This window comes from Simochromis diagramma, unplaced genomic scaffold (assembly GCF_900408965.1).
Source record: "Simochromis diagramma unplaced genomic scaffold, fSimDia1.1 OVJJ01000205.1, whole genome shotgun sequence".
NCBI lineage: Eukaryota > Metazoa > Chordata > Actinopteri > Cichliformes > Cichlidae > Simochromis > Simochromis diagramma.
This window is the reverse complement of record NW_024386782.1, coordinates 17,964,763-17,982,914: the sequence shown is the minus strand read 5'-3', so window position 1 is coordinate 17,982,914 and position 18,152 is coordinate 17,964,763. Positions and strand designations below refer to the sequence as shown.

The 18,152-nt window shown below is 40.1% G+C and overlaps 1 protein-coding gene across 2 annotated transcripts in view; it reads left to right on the top strand.

The window, feature by feature from the left end:
- Positions 1 to 18,152, top strand: part of LOC120727874 (probable G-protein coupled receptor 158) — a 79,249-nt gene that overhangs the window by 27,143 nt on the left and 33,954 nt on the right. For both annotated transcript variants that reach the window (XM_040022456.1, XM_040022457.1), the window contains one exon: positions 9,537 to 9,639. In XM_040022456.1, coding sequence (XP_039878390.1) covers positions 9,537 to 9,639 — 103 coding nt within the window. The remainder of the gene's footprint in view (positions 1 to 9,536; positions 9,640 to 18,152) is intronic.

The following is an 18,152-nucleotide window of genomic DNA, read 5'->3' as shown; positions in this document are numbered from 1 at the left end:
GCCAGAAAGAGGTGAAGTCTCTGAGGTGTAAAGCTCACATACTGTTTTTCAAAAACAGAAAACATGGAAGCATCGTAACTCCCAGGTCTGTTTGTCTATACCGATGCACCGTGGAAGCAATGATTTACTGTACCTGTTTATTCTCTCAACCAGTGAACTTCAGTTCAGACATTTATATCCTCTGCAGATCATCCCTGCTGCTTGCTGCTCCCCAGTTTGGAGATTTGGGGCTATTTGTCAGCTTTATAAAACTGATCAGTGGGTTAGTTGAGAAGACAGCCTTGGCATGCAGTTACTATGCTTACTTTAGAAAAAAATAAACAAAACATTATCCAAAATGACATGTTGTTAAAGTAGAGTTCAGCTAAACTGCCACATTTTAATATTTTTATACTAGATTTATATAACCTTTAATCAGAAATGCATTTCTCTGAAGCGTGGGTTTGTGCAAACGAATTACCAAATCGCCGGTTACCTTGATTAGGTTGAATGTTGAAGTTGCAAGGTTGCAAATCTAATGATGCATTTTGTAGTCAAAATTAGTTTGAAAAAATATAATTATTTTTGAATTGTTAAGCACGTATTAGAAAGCTCAAACCTTTCTAATACGTGTATGGCTACATTCAGGGGGCACTTAGCTTAGCTTAGCTTAGCTTAGCATAAATAGTAAAAGAGGGCTAAAAAGAGCTACTGTGTCCTTGTTTTTAAAAGATATACCTACAATCATCATTTAAAACAGATAATATCAAAGACACATCGTGTTTTATTTTACCTTTAACTTGCATAGTTAACCAGTGATGTTAAAAAAGTGAACTTTAGATAGCTATGCTAGTTTTTTTTTCTCCTGGTTCCACTAAATAAAGTGAAAACAGCAACTTACAACCAAAAGACAAATAAGTATTGTTCTCAAAAACACACTTCAAGCAGGAGTTGAGTTTTGAATAATATGAATATAAAATGAATTTGTCAGTGGCTGATTCATGGGCTGTGAATACAATCTGACTGTTCTCCACAGCAGCAGTCCCACGGGGGGATGCTGTTTTTTACCAGGCGTGCAACATAATACACTATTTATGAATGTTCATGTGAAATTTATTGCAGCTTTATTTGGTATAAGTATGTGCGCTCACATGAGTGTACAGTGTCCACACTGGTGCCTGTGTGTATGTGTGTTGTTAAGTGTGTTTAAGCTCCAGAAGGTCTCTAAGCCCATGTTGCTCCCACAGTCATAAATGCAAGCTGGAATTATGCAGGCGCACTTAAATTCTGCAAACAACCCTTAATTCTTAATTTAGATATTAATTAGTTTCCCTGTTACTTGGCAAGGGCCTGTGATTTCCCCTGACACCGGGCATGTTTGTAACTGGGACGTCTGCTGCTTCGTGCCGCAGAGAAACATGTAGGAGACTCAATAACACCAATGAAACAACTTTATTAACTGAGACCAAACGCAGCGGCCATGAGAAGAAACACATACAGTAGGAACAGTAAACTACTTTATTCAGATAGTGCCATCTGTGATAACTCCTGGGACCCATTATATGATTCAGATTCTTTGATTTTTCATTTCAGTGATGGATGAAAACTCAGTGAAGCACTGAAACCCATGTGCAGTCTTCAGCATTATAAATTGTGCACCCTTTTCTCATGCTAGAACTGAGCCAGATCTTAAATATATTTTGCTATAAGTGCAAATATTTCGGAAGCTCTACATAGCTTTACTACAATGGGAAGCTAATGCTTATTTTGAAGCCAGAATTGCTAAAAGCCTTAATGTTTGAAGAATACTTTCAACACAATAAAAGTGCCTCTAATTTTGATTTCATATTAGGAAAGACCTGGAGCAATTCCCTCTCCAAGCAGAAACAAGATGAAATTGAACCTGCACATGCTTGGCAGGATTTTCTGTCTGTGTGTCTCTGCCGCAGGCTCATTTTACTATGGCAGAAGTTTTGAACAAAAAAGAAAGAAAGACAAAAAAACTACACTGAGGTATAAAATCTAATTTTTGAATACACAGTATTTTTCTTCTGCTGTTGAAAGTTAAAGGTGACTGCAGCAAGTTAATCTTTAGGTTCTTGGTTAAAAAGTAACTTGAGCAACTTATCCAAATATAGTCTGTTGCTAGGTAACATACAAGATTTGATCTGGGATGGTAGATCTGCTGTGGTAACACAGGGCTGCAATTACCCCTGAGCCACATGGGCACAATGTAAGCACCTTGTACTCTACTAACATTTTAGAAAGAAGGCTGTGTTATCTCAAATGCGTCCATTAAAATAAAGCAGCTGATCACTGAATACTTTATAGTATAAAATCTCTTTGAATTGAAACAACTTTGATAGAAAGTCTGATGACATATACCTGTAGGTGACTGCATTAGACTCATCTGAACACGATGTCGTGTTGATACAGGGACACCAAATAACTTTTTATTAAATAAACTAAAACAGTCTGGGAATACATGAAGAAGAGGGCCGATTTCATGCATCGCCATTTTTAGATAACATCGGCTTAACTGGTTGGTGATTGCACTGAATTTATTTCACATTCTGCGACTGATTGCAACTTGTGGTGATTTAATACAGGGAGTGCAGAATTATTAGGCAAATGAGTATTTTGTCCACATCATCCTCTTCATGCATGTTGTCTTACTCCAAGCTGTATAGGCTCGAAAGCCTACTACCAATTAAGCATATTAGGTGATGTGCAACTCTGTAATGAGAAGGGGTGTGGTCTAATGACATCAACACCCTATATCAGGTGTGCATAATTATTAGGCAACGTCCGTTCCTTTGGCAAAATGGGTCAAAAGAAGGACTTGACAGGCTCAGAAAAGTCAAAAATAGTGAGATATCTTGCAGAGGGATGCAGCAGTCTCAAAATTGCAAAGCTTCTGAAGCGTGATCATCGAACAATCAAGCGTTTCATTCAAAATAGTCAACAGGGTCGCAAGAAGCGTGTGAAAAAACCAAGGCGCAAAATAACTGCCCATGAACTGAGAAAAGTCAAGCGTGCAGCTGCCAAGATGCCACTTGCCACCAGTTTGGCCATATTTCAGAGCTGCAACATCACTGGAGTGCCCAAAAGCACAAGGTGTGCAATACTCAGAGACATGGCCAAGGTAAGAAAGGCTGAAAGACGACCACCACTGAACAAGACACACAAGCTGAAACGTCAAGACTGGGCCAAGAAATATCTCAAGACTGATTTTTCTAAGGTTTTATGGACTGATGAAATGAGAGTGAGTCTTGATGGGCCAGATGGATGGGCCCGTGGCTGGATTGGTAAAGGGCAGAGAGCTCCAGTCCGACTCAGACACCAGCAAGGTGGAGGTGGAGTACTGGTTTGGGCTGGTATCGTCAAAGATGAGCTTGTGGGGCCTTTTCGGGTTGAGGATGGAGTCAAGCTCAACTCCCAGTCCTACTGCCAGTTTCTGGAAGACACCTTCTTCAAGCAGTGGTACAGGAAGAAGTCTGCATCCTTCAAGAAAAACATGATTTTCATGCAGGACAATGCTCCATCACACGCGTCCAAGTACTCCACAGCGTGGCTGGCAAGAAAGGGTATAAAAGAAGAAAAACTAATGACATGGCCTCCTTGTTCACCTGATCTGAACCCCATTGAGAACCTGTGGTCCATCATCAAATGTGAGATTTACAAGGAGGGAAAACAGTACACCTCTCTGAACAGTGTCTGGGAGGCTGTGGTTGCTGCTGCACGCAATGTTGATGGTGAACAGATCAAAACACTGACAGAATCCATGGATGGCAGGCTTTTGAGTGTCCTTGCAAAGAAAGGTGGCTATATTGGTCGCTGATTTGTTTTTGTTTTGTTTTTGAATGTCAGAAATGTATATTTGTGAATGTGGAGATGTTATATTGGTTTCACTGGTAAAAATAAATAATTGAAATGGGTATATATTTGTTTTTTGTTAAGTTGCCTAATAATTATGCACAGTAATAGTCACCTGCACACACAGATATCCCCCTAAAATAGCTAAAACTAAAAACAAACTAAAAACTACTTCCAAAAACATTCAGCTTTGATATTAATGAGTTTTTTGGGTTCATTGAGAACATGGTTGTTGTTCAATAATAAAATTATTCCTCAAAAATACAACTTGCCTAATAATTCTGCACTCCCTGTAGTTGCCCAGAGCTCGAGGATGTTGCATGCTCACAACCACTTTTAATCACAAGGCAAGTGCACAGGTCGCCTAATGAGAGGCAACCAAAATAGTTACAATTTGACTTGCTTGTTGACAGCTTGCAAATAATTGCTGTCTAACTTATAAATGCAGATGACTGCCAACATTTTGCCTTCAGTCTGAATGAGTCTTTGTCGCTGAACACAGCTGGCTGCCAGTTGTGTTCTGATTATATTCATATACAACAGTAAGGTTCCCAAGTATAAATGTAATAATTAAATTTTCTGTCCATGTAGACGGCAACAGATACATGATTTTCGATTAGTTATCAAAGTTAAGTGCTTTATTATCAGAAAGAGATGGCATGTAATTACTAACTATCCCCCATTCAGTTCTTCCGCTGGTCCAGTTCAGGTTGGCAGGGCAAGTGGAGCCTATCCCACCTGTTTTAGCGTAAAAGGTGGATACACCAATCCAAGCCTGTGATAGACAGGACAACCACCTATGGCCAATTTAGAATCACTAGTTAATTTAATGTGCATGTCTTTGGATTGTGGGAAGAAGCTCGAGTACCAGGAGAGAACCAATCCCGTCTTTAAGTGATGACGTGATGAATCCTGCTTCCGGGCCCAAAGTACTCAGCATTTAATAAGGCTGTTGTGTGCTTAACATGTTTTGATGCGTTGTATCTTCTTCTATTTAATCCAACAAGCCCCTACAAACAGTCAGTGATCACTGTCGGCCTCTCTCAGGTTTTATTACCTCTATTCATTTTAAAGCTCAGTTTTTAAAACCTTAAGATATAAGTACAGCTCAGCCCATGCAGCACTTTATTAATGACTAACCTTGTATTGTGGATGGATTATCTTAGTTGTTCTCCTGACTGAAGATCGGTCCGTTTACAGCATCCTGCCACGCGATTGCATTTGTCCCTAACCATCGGGAACCCTCACATTAACTTTTATCGAGTGGAAAAAAAGTTAGCGTTCATCCTCCAGTTTCACTGTGTTTATGTTATGCTAACATAACTGTGTCGCTAGTGATCACGTAGCACATCGTGATATACCAGCTAGCCAAACTTCAGTTACCCTACAAACGTCACTGCTGTTTATTTTCCTGTCTTCATTTATGTCAGAAGTGATAGCAGAGCTGTATGTCTTAATTTGTTTTGGAAATCCCACAGGCAGAACATACATACAGAACATACAACATTAGGGTTGCCAACTCCCTGAAAAATAAATAAGGGACACCTCGTGGCCAGGGCCGGGCCACCCAGTTGTCTTCACCCTTCCCAGTGTGGTAGCTCTTTTTTTGTGTGTGAAATTATTTTTTAACCATTTGACTAGAATTTGATTTAAGCAGATGCATATTCTTTGTGATATGACCATATGGGAAACAAATGATCATTTAGCCATTTATTTTTAGCTCAAAATGACAACATTAACACAGTAAAACAGGTCTCTTTCTTAAACAGAAGCCTGTCATGCTTAACTTTTGAGAATATAAGTAAATCTTTCTTTAAAAGAACTCTGTCCTGCTTAACTTAAAATTATATAAATTAATAGAAAACAATAGAACGGAAAATATTCTTGTAACTGTGCACATTTAGTGCATTTAGTACAATTGGCTTCAGTTGAGGTATTATTTCAGCTTTTCTAAAGCTAATCAGCTGCTCCTGTTTGTAAACCCGCTTGTTCCCATGATTACGCATCTTAACTCATCATCATTATTCATCTATGTATTACTTTTATGTATTAGTCATCTATTTGTTGTAATCATCTATCCTTGCAGTTGTTTATTACACAAAATAAATTATATTATCACACTTCTGGCCACATAGCGCTGATATTCACTGCACATGCCCATATTAACCTTAACCAGAGGGTTTAAAAAAAACAAACCAGTGTTTACATACCATATCTGCTTCTGCCGTGGCCTGGTGGACAAAAAATTGGTTAAGGGTTCCCCGAGCTTTCACGCCCCTCATGTTCTTCATGTGCCCACCATTAGAAGCATGCCTATGGAAAAAGTGCGCCGGCACACAGTGCAGTGCGCTTTATAGGTGTTATCGTGCATTTTCCCAGCCAGGTGTTTTCCTTTTCCCATTCCTCCCTGTACTTTTGCAGCCTTTTTTTTCTTTCTCTGAGCGAACAAACATTGCTGCTCTAATGCTGGGCTCACACTGTGCGATTTTTGGCCCATTTGGAGCCGATTTTTGAGTCGTGCGACTGTTTTGGCGATCGGCCCGATTTTGGCCTTCATCGTGCATCGTGTAGTATACGTGGGGTAACAAGAAGCGATTAACACCTCACGACCAGCTCCCGATCATCAATCGCTTGTGAGGGTGTCACCGCAGCCGCTAACACTGCTCACGCGCAAACACGTAAACGTCTGTGAAAAAGACGGAGCAGCACGGCTGTGCGGCGTGTGATCTGGACACAAGCGATGGAGGAAAACTTGTATAACTTTGGAAAGCTCATCCGAGCCTTTTCGATGTGGCATCACAAAATTATCACGACCACAACAACCGTGAAAATAGTTGGATTTACATTGCTGCTCAATCACAGCTGCCTGATCAATGTTTTTCATTAGCAATTTAGCAAAGTTGATGGTGGTGGCGTGTCTGTGTATGGGCTCAAAATGTGGTCATAAATATTTTGTACTTGTAAAAAAGATTTGTATGTGTAAAAAAGATTTGTGTGTGGACTTAGAAAAAACCCCCCTGCAAGTTACAAGTACGGATTTTTGACCCTATTTTTCTTCCCTTCATCTGATTGGTCAATGTCATGTCAATCACAAATGTAACAGTCCAATCAGAGAACAGATGGGTTTGGCTGTCGAGGGGCGCTTTTTTTGAACTGCAGGTCTTTGAAGGGAATAAATGCCCTTTTACATGCCAACCCAGCGTTTTCCTTCATCACCATGAAGGAAAACAGTCTGTGGTCGTCCGAGTTTGGTGATTTTTATGTCACAGGTCTACGTGTTTAATACAGGGACTTCCACAGCCTTTTCAACAGCGCTGCGGACCGCGGGGTGGGGGCGGGCAGTGTTTTGGAAATGACAGTCTTCATTACAAAGCTTTCTTCGTTATGAATTAGCATACATGTTTTTATTGAACATTTGAAGAACTAGCAAAAAAATCAAACTCTTGTAGAGGACATAAAGTCAGAGATAGAAAAGACAAGGAGCAGGTGCATCTAGTACAGGTAGAGCTGCTGCAAAAACCCACAGAGCCCAGCAGCCAGCGCAACAAATTCTGGATCCTTTGCTTTTAGTTAGCAGTTAGCATTAGCAGCGTATCCTGCATCCGATGTGAAAGGACTTTTATGCTGCGCACTGTGACTCACAGCAATGGTCCTGGGTCAGCCCTGACTTTGTGTTAAACTAATCCTAAAGTAATAATGTTATTTCTAACCACTGATATACCACAACTTTTTCCTTTCAACAGCTACTGAAAGTTAGGGGACCTAGCTGCTATCGGATATTTATATAGCGATCCTCCAGCTTCAAACGGTATCACCCTTCAAGGACCTGCAGTTCAAAAAAGCGCCCCTCCGACAGCCAAACCCATCTGTTCTCTGATTGGATTGTTACATTTGTGATTGACATGACATTGACCAATCAGATGAAGGGAAGAAAAATAGGGTCAAAAATCCGTACTTGTAACTTGCAGGGCTTTTTTTTTTCTAAGTCCACACACAAATCTTTTTTACACATACAAATCTTTTTTACGCACACACAAATCTTTTTTACACATACAAATCTTTTTTACGCACACACAAATCTTTTTTACACATACAAATCTTTTTTACGCACACACAAATTCTTTTTACACATACAAATCTTTTTTACACATACAAATCTTTTTTACGCACACACAAATTCTTTTTACACATACAAATCTTTTTTACAAGTACAAAATATTTATGACCACATTTTGAGCCCATATCTGTGTGAGTGAAAGACAGAGAGAGAGAGCGAGCGAGCGACAGATTTTCTGTTATAACCTTCATTTTATGGAGGCACAGTGTGAGCACTCAGGTCACATCAGAGCATTGGGCGGTATATTGTGAGACCCTGCATCGTGACCTACCAACTTCTAACCCCTGCGAGTCAATCGTGCAGTTTGAGCAGGAGCTGAATAACGTGACTGAAAAAATCGCACAGTGTCTGCCCAGCTTTAGGTGTACTGTCGTCCGAGACTTGCACCGCAGTGTCGGCGTTTGTTTCCCTGTTGGCCATGCTTCTTTTTGTGGTCATCTGTTGTCTTCCGGTATTTTCTCCGCAAGCGACTTTTCCTCGACCAATGAGATAAGCGGTAATCTGAATTGTCATACTCGAATTGTCATAAGTGTGCTGTCAGCTCATTGGTCACAAAGCAGGAGAGGGGCTGGGAATTATGTTTTCAAACAAAGCGTTAATTCCATTAACATTTATAGACTACTTTTGATTCTCACTGTATTACGGGACAAAGTGCGTCCCTTATTAGCTCAATACAGGACGTGTACTTTTGTTTCTAAATACGGGACGATTCCGTTTTTTAAGGGACGGTTGGCAACCCTATACAACATACAATATTATATATAGATGAAGCTAGCGAGCTAACTCCCTGCTAACTTCTAACGCTGTTAAATTTCATAAATTCAGTTTTCATGGATGCCTGGATGTTAAACCTAATTGTTACACCTGGTAAAGCAGCCACACTGATCATTTTATTACAGTTGAAATAATTTAGACAGTTTTTAACTCTCAGTGATGCCGCAGTGATCGTGTGACTTAGGGACATCAGACTTAAAGGCCGGATGCAGGCACAGGAAGAACGTGTCAGCTCCACACAGAAAGGCCCCAGCTGGCACATTTGAACCCAGGACCTCCTTGCTGCACCACTGACTTGATAACTTTGCAGATAATTTTTCTAGAAGTTAATAAACAATCTTATTGTATAACTTTAGCTGGAACTAGTGAATTTGGATCTTTTATTGCTTAAAAGCGTTGCTGATGTTTGCTGATCAGATAATCTATTCTCTAACTAATCATTTCAGCTTCAAGGGAAAAATAGATTCATATTTGCATCTGTTTTTATTATTGCAGTGTGTGTGTGTTTTGTTATGGTTCTGACATCGAAAATACCAGAGAGAATTTATGATTTTACGCCCACTTGCTTTTGGATTCAAGAAGCAAACAGAGCTGAGTCGGCTGAGCGATCATCTTCATCCTCCTCCATCCTATTGTTTTATGTTCACGTAATTTCCTCCACCAGCTCCTCGCTCTTAGTCATGCAACTCCTTCCTGTGATAATCCTGTTGATTACAACCAGAGGAAAGTGATTTTTCTTTTTTGTTCTAAGCTAATCTCCACCTGTCTCTGTCTGTTCTTTTTCCTCCAGTGCACTCCCATTGTTGGCCATGGATTTGTGTTGGACAAGTACAAGTGCCAGTGCAGGAGAGGATTTTACCATCCGAGCCGAGTGGCGCTCAATGGCTTTAAAAGTAGGTTACAAAGCTCTCTGTAATAATAATAAAAAAAATGCATATTGCAGTGAGCTGTCAGATCAAAACTTTGAGTCTTGCAAAAGCAAGCTTCTGGGAATTATGGAAAAAAGAGGAAAACAACCACCTTTTTTGAGCTGACAGTCACACATTTTGTTTGAAATTCTTGTTACAGCTTTGAAGGGGTATCCTGAGGTTTGTGAGGTTATGAAACCTCAAGCTCCAGTCAAGGGAGTTTGACTGCTCTTATGTTGAAATGTCTACTACGTTTCTATTCTGAGCTCCAGTGGGAGCCACAGGTGGCATTCGAATCACAGACCTGTTGGATTGTGTGACGGCTGCGTAGACGTAGAACACAAGGTGGAATAAATTAGAATAAATGTTTAGTTACATTTTATTTGACCATTTGCCAGACTGCGTACCCCTCCACGGTTACTGTTGCTATGCCTGTCGGGTTTTTTGTTCTCAAAGGGCGTACGGTGGCAGTGTCACAGTGTGGAGTAGAGAGGACCTAATGCAAGACTCTGCACACTGAGGCAAGCCTTTGTGGCCGATGAAAAGTGCCATATGAAACATGAACATGCAACCAAAACCAGAAACCAAGGTGCAAGGATAGGAGGAAACCTAACAGATGTCTTCACAAAGAACAAAACTTTATTAAGTACAACTGTTCAACTGCTCCTTCACAAATATTTAATCAACCGACCAGAGCAACTCAATGCATTTAGGCATGTAGACACAATCAAGACGAGCTGGTTAAAGTAGCATTTCACAAACTGCTGATCTACTGGGATTTTCCTGCATAGTTGTCTCTAGGAGCAGTATCTTAAATAACCACCTCTTACAACCAGTGCATGCAGAAGAGCATCTCTAAATGCACAGCACATTCAAACCTTGAAGCACATGCAGAAGAAGACCACACCAGATGCCACAAACACGAATTCAAACAGGATCGCCAAAATGGGAGACTGGAAAATTATTGTCTGGCTTCATGATTCTCAGTTACTGATGCAACTTGGTTGGAATTTTGAGTAAACGACGCGAAACCAGTGATCCATTTTGCCCTGTATCTATCCATGGTTCAAGCTGCTGCTGGTGGTGTAATTGTGTGCAGGGATGTTTCTCAGCACGCTTTTGGCCCCTTAATAGCAACTGAGCATTATTTAAACACCACCTGAGCATTGTTGCTGACCACATAGATCCCTTTATGAACACAGTGTCCCCATCTGCACAAATCGCAAAGCTCAGATGATCTTAAACTGACTTTTTGAACAGGGCAGTGAGTTCACTGCACTCAAATGACAGATCTTAATCTAGTAGAGCACCTCTGGGATGTGGTGTCAATCTGACGTAAATCTGCAGCAACTGTGTGACGCTATCATGTCAATATGGACCCAGATCTTTGAGTGATGTTTTCAGCTCCTTGTTGAATCTGTGCCGCAAAGAATTAGGAAAGTTCTGAAGTCAAAAGGGATCCAATCAGGTGCTAGCAGGTTTGACCTAATAAAGTGACAAGTGAGTATACACAGAGGTCTGATTAGGCAATAGACATAAAATGGGAAAGCCACAGGTGTGCATAATCACCACAGGTGAACGTAATCAAGGCAATCAGACAGACAGGAAACATCTAACCTAGACATGGGAAAAAAAACCTTCATAGTAAAACAGCAAATAAGAGAACTAATACAGATGTAAATACTAACTCTTAATGAGACGTCAAACTAGGGAACAAACAGGAACCAAGGCAGAAAAAGAGAAGGGAAATCCACCGAAAACACAAACTTTAAACTCTAACAGCAAAACAGAAACCCAAGCTTGAGACAGAAACTCAAATTCAGAGCAAACCCTGGCAGTTTGACAGTTTAGCTCCTCCGAAACAGCATCTTTCACCTCAGATGGCCGTAAATGAAATAAGAAAGCTGTATAAGCATATTACAGGGAACATATTTATTTTGTTTTCTATTGATTCTAAGCTCAAAATAATCATATATCATATACTGAGCCTTAGTTTATCCTGTGTCTGAAACTATTTGTTTCAGCTCGCTTCAATCACGCTTTCTTTGAATCAGCTGCCCTTTTTAAAACAAAAGGTTTGAACAGCAGGAGGGGTGGGCTACTGTGTTGTGTGCCTGAGATGATCACTTTAAAGATATCCAATCTCACTGACATGATACAGAGCCAAGATTAGAGCGCTTAGAACAGTCTGAAGTCTGAGCTTCTGGCTCTGATCACATTATTTGGCATTTTGGTCATGTTTAATACGTGCATCCATCATTGTTACAGAATGACAGAAAATAAGGAAAAGCATGACGTCTGTTTTATGTAGCTGAAAGCACATAGCTAACAGTTACCTACCTGATATGATGCTGAAAGATTATGACCGGTGCTTGTGGACCAGGCAAAAAGGGTCTCACCAGTTGCTCATGCAGTCACTCAGCACATCCAGACTTCTAATAATAGAGATTCAGAGACAGTAAAATTATAAAAAACTGTCTTGTAAATTTCAATAAAGATGCTTAAAATAAAAAGTTTGCTGAAAACAAATTTGTCTTTTACCTGATAGCGATGCCAATATTTCTTCTTTTTTAGTGTGCTCTTGTTGCTTCTTGTTGAAAACATTCAACATTTAACAAACTAAAGATGCATTTAAAAGGATGCTTGCAAATAAGAGTTGAGATATAATGAGAAAGGAGTTTCGTTAATGTAACACTGTCCAGCTCTGCTTTGGGTGGAATTTGTAATGTGCTGGGTTCAATAAATAGGAGGAGAGAGCTGCGATAATTCAATAACCCCCAAAATCTGAGATTAACAAAAAATTATGTAACACCCGATGAAGGCAAATGAGACCTCAAAAGCACAACTTATGAGCAAAAATCAGTCTTTACAAGTTTCACTGCACAAATTCCCAGTCCAAGCAATCAGACGTCAGAGTATGTTAGGAGCAAGGGTCAGCCTAGAAAACCAGCAAATTTTAGGTTTTACAGAGAGAATGAGCAAAAGGCAGAGAATGAATTCCCTGCAACAATCTACAAAGGAAAACTGGCATAGAGGAAAAGTAACATATGGAGCAAATACGAAAAGGTGAAAACAAGGTCCAGGTAACACAGTTCAGGGAACAACATATTGTAGGTAAAACACACAAAGGCAGGAAGACTGAAAAACAAGAGAGACGAGTTTCTCAAAGTAAAAGACAAAACAAGGGAATAAAAACACAGAAAAAGGGGGAAAGAGAAGGGGAAGATTTGATAGATGAATTATTTTATTTTATTCTAATGCAATCACAAAGATTAACACATATATACATATTAGGACTGTAACAATGTGCATGCAATAAGAACAAAAATAAGGAGCACCAAAAATGTCATCATAAAGCTCAACTCGTAATGGAAGCATTACACAGCGAAAGACAGCAAGAAGCACTAGTTAGCCAGGTAAGTTTCCAGCCTCAGAGCACATAAACACACTGTTTCATTTACTTCATTCCTTTTAAGTCTAGTGTCTGGTTTTCCAACTAATCAGGACACAGGACACAACCTTCTGCACTCCTTGCACACTAAAGTATACCTCCTAACAGAACACTATGCACATTTCTGAGATATATGAGGAAATCTTAAGCTTTATGGGGCGTTTGCTACGCTGCATATGGACAATTGATGTTCAGGAGAGCAGTTTAGAGAACAGTAAGCTGTTATTGCCTGTCCTACAGCTCTGGCAATCGATCTTATTTTCCCAATATTCCTTATTTTTCATTCAGGTGTGAGAAACAAGAAAAGAAAAACTAAATTTGCACACCCTCTTGGCCTTGGATCATTTCTCTGCTGATGTTCTGCTTTTCAGACTTGCACTTTTCAACTATATCGTTAACTTTAGCCCCCCCGATCGTGCTTTGGGTTTGAATGTCGGTTTTCTTGACTGAAAGCGCTGCAGTGTCCTCGGACAGAAAGCCTGGCCCTGATGAGCAATATAATCATTCAACTGCGGTGGTTCTCATCCCCGACTCCAACAATGCAGCACCCCAGGGGGGTTGATATGCTAAGCTGGAGCTTTATTATAATGCAGTGTGATGAAGGATGTAGTCAAAATGCTCAGTCTGTGAAGAGACTCATCTTCCAAACCCCATGCAGATCACCTCTTTAAAAATCGCTGTGACTCAGATTGCATTGCAGTTGCAACCCTGATTTCCACTCGTGGAACATCAGTCTTAGTCTTTGTGCAGCTACACACAAAGAGACCCAAAGCAAGAAATTAGAGTGTACAATTCATGCACTACAAATGCAAATGCCTAAAGCGTGCAGTGAGCTTTGCAGCAGCCTCAATGAACTGAAGAAGCTGTGCAAGTACAGTTTTGCAAAATTAATAAATAAATAAATAAAATTACAAAAAACAAACAACATTAGGGAGAAAAACCAACAGTTGTGAAGAATGTACAAACTGAAAAGCACTTTTTACTTGCAGTAGTTTAAGTGGTTTGGAAGGACCACCTGTGCTCAAACTGAGAGCCGTGGTATCACTGTGAACATCTGGCCCCTGTGACAGATGTGTGAAAAATGAACCAAGCTTTCTTCTGTCTGCCTTCAAGCCACTGTGAGAATGATTCGATCTTCAAATCAAACCAAAGACAATGCAAACACAAATTTATGATACAAAAATTTTAGATAACACACACACACTAGTGCTGCCACAAACCATTATTTTGATAGTCGACTAGTCACCGATTATTTTTGCAATTAGTCGACTAATCAGATCATGCACCCATTGGACGTAAAACCTACAGCTTATTGCACCAGCATGCATTTGCTTTCATATAACAATCATTAGCTTACAGCTTGAAGTGTTTAAGGTATGTGCTAGCTGATTGCAGATTGTCTCGGTGGAGTTTAATAAAATTAGCCGTCTGCTCTTTGCTCCTAAAATATAACAGGACACTGGAGTAAATTTTCTACCATCACACTTGTGTTTAATCAGTTTTCTGTTTGACGTTTATTCAGCTGTGTAAAAACTATAACTATATAAGTTATACAAGTGACTTATATATCATGTTTAACCTGAGTAGCGAAAGAATGCGGGAGGTTTGAAAACGATGTGCCGGGAGTTCGCTGTTCTCGCCGGCTCCAGTGAGCCTTGACCTCTTGGTCAGCTATCGAGCTAGCGGGGTAACAGACGTCTCTGAAAACGTCAGAGCATTTTTGCGAATATGTGATGTCTTGATAAACTGAGCAGATATTTGAAGTTTACACAGCCGTATTCTCGCCTTAAAATATCTTAAAAGTTTATTTTGTGACCCAGAAAGAGTAATATTAAAACTAAGTAGCTGCCGCAATTGTTGGAAACTGGAATTGGCTGAGCCGCGCTCTGAATTCTGCGATAGATTGGGCCACAAAGGATACACCCGACCCATCGCGTCGCTGTAACGTAATCAGCCTACAAATGCAGCCTCCGAATTTGGACACAGCTACTATACCAGAGACTGCTTCTTCTTCTTCAGCATTTAACGGCAGCTGGCATCCTTGTAGATGCATTGCTGCCATCTTCTGTTTCAGTCCATTATTACACTCTTAAATTCTGCTACTTATTCCTGCGTCTTTCAGGATCTTACACAGCTTCAAACAACGAGTTTGACTATTAAATTAGTCGTTGATGATTTTGATAGTCTAATCATGGCAGCCGTAACACACACACAAACACAGATGTAGATGATGCTAATTTCCGTTGTTACTCAGGAATGAGTGTAAGAACAGCTTAGATTGGAGGGTTCAAGGGAAAAGAGTGAGACTGAGCTGTGCGGCGGAAAGATGCCCGGTGTGTCGGGAAAATGATGCTGCTGGGAGAGAGGAAATAGGATGTGGTGAAGGAGGACATGCACACAAAATGTGGTGTGGCAGAGAAGGATGCACGGGACGGAAGGAGATGAAAACACATGATCTACTTGGCTAACCTCTAACTTGAGCATCTGAAAGAAGAAAAAATAGTTCACCATAATCTGAGTAATAGCTTGCAATAAGTACCCACTTTAAAACCTTTGCATTTGATGTACTTATGTATTATTTTTAATTGGATTTTTCAAAACTAATTTGTATTTTGTCCATTATTACAATTGAGGCAGAATGGGTATTACAGAAATGGAACAAAGACTGCACTTGTGCCAGCACAAGGTAATATGCTGTTTCTCTGTATAGCCCCTGGGATACAGAGGAGAGAGGCTGGTGGCTGTATTGTATTAATTTCAGCATTCATCTGATTTTGGTTATTAGGGCTTTGTTGAAGCATCTAACTACATACTTCATCTTTGAGCTGTTTATATTCTCATCTTTCAAATAAAGCAGTAATAAAGTAATGTGAATACTTTAGACTAAATTGACTGTGCATGTGATCCTCAGGTTGAGATGTCACAGTTGTGCCATTTGGTTCAGTATGTAGACCAGAATAATGTGTGCAGTGTGAGCCACAGCTGGGCCAGAAGTTATTTTCTATTTGTTTAAACCAACACTGCCAAAAATCCCCAACGTGCTCTGGTTGTCGAATGTAAACCTGCCACACACACCTTATAACACTCGGAGAAATTCAGTCTTTACAGCAAGTCGGTCGAGGACATTTTTCTTCAGTAATGGAGTAAGCTCAGTAGTTTGACAACAACAACTCAACAAATGGGCTGTGGGCTAAAACAAGGTCCGGTTTGACTCAGCTTGACTCATGCGCCACAGTTGGTGCTTATTTATTGACATCTGGCATTTGAAAGTAGATGGAAATTGACAAGCTGAGGTTAGGGACTGTCAAAAGTACACGCAGCATGGGCCTCCGGAGTGTTTTTTAGACATCTTCTCATCTTTTTTTAAATATTAAAACATTTTTCCTATCTGGACTTAGTCTCTTTGTAAACACAATACTCTATTTCAACACTTTTAGACATTTCTTGCTTGTTTTTTTTTTTGACACTATTGATTTCCACCCAGACCTTTATTAACAGTCACGCTCTATTGGACTGAGATCTGCTGACTGTGGAGGCCATTTGTGTACAATGAACTCATTGTCATGTTCAAGAAACCAGTTTGAGGTCATTTGCGCTTTGAGCCATGGTGCGCTATTATGCTGGAAGCAGCCATCAGAACAGGGGTACACTGTGTTCATAAAGGGCTGGACATGGTCATCAACAATTGTCAGGTAGGTGCTGGTATTCAAATAACACAAAGTATGCAAAGAAATAAATCCCCTGCATCATTACTACACCAAATCCAGCCTGAAATACTGAGAAAGGCCAGAATGGATCCATTCTTTACTTTGATCCTTCCATCTGAATGCTGCAGCAGAATTGGGGACTTCTCAGACCAGGCAATGTTTTTCCAGTCTTTAATTGTCCAGTTTTGGTGAACCTCAGTTTCCTGTTCTCACCTGACAGCATGTGTGGTCTTCTTCTGCTTTAGCCCATCTGCTTCAAGGTTCCAAGTGTTGTGCAGAGATGCTCTTCTGCATATCTTGGTGGCTCTGTAAACTCTAGAGATTGTTGTGTGGGAAAATCCCAGTAAATCAGCAGCTTCTGGGATCCTCAGTCCAGCCCTACAACCACATTCAAAGTCATTTAAATCACCTTTCTTCCCCATTCTGCTTCAGTTTGATGTAGCTCATTTTGACCATATCTGCAGGCATAAATTGTTGTTGAGTTTTTGCCATGTGGGTGGCTGATTAGGTATCTGCATTAATGACCAGTTTAACAAATGTACATAATAGAGCGTATCTATGTATGAGGAGTTTAAAGGGCAGACATTGATGAGACAGTCTGTGCCAGTTGCAGCATGAATCACGCTCACATTCATTATGAATTTGCATAAGGACGCAAACACAGAAAATAACATCCTGTCATGGTGAACACTTATTGTGCGTATCTAAACATATATTAGCTGAAATTCAGCTTCTCTGTGATTCACAGCAAAAATACAGAGTCTCAGATCACAGTTACCATCATGCATTCTTTTCTCAGCCGAATGAAACCACTTCAGTGGCTACTTAAATTCACTTCTTGCTTAAAATTTTTTTTAACCACTATCAAAGAAATTTCAGCACATTCTCTTACAATCACGCTCTGCTGAAGCATTGTGCAACTGCGCGGCATTTGCATACCGTATGAGCTCTGGGACCTACAGAGGAATTACATGCTTATCAAACATCATTTGCTCGAGGAGCTGCATGTCTGTGTGTTTGAAAAAAAATGAAGGATTTCAGCTACAGATTGACTGCAAATCCCACTGCAGCTGACATCCTGGAATTAAGAATTATATTTCTTGCATCATCTGTCGTGTCTTTACACGTAATTGATTAAATTTAGGTTTCAAAGGAACCAGTTCATGCTAAAAATGAACGTTCTCAAAGGGAAAAATATAAAAAAAATCATGGATAGAATTGATAAACCCCATCCAAATCCATGTGTGTCACATGCTGATATTACTACAATTACGCAAACAAGACTGAGGAAGAGAGCAGTGACACAATATTGTATCTTCCTCGCCTTCATTATCCATCAT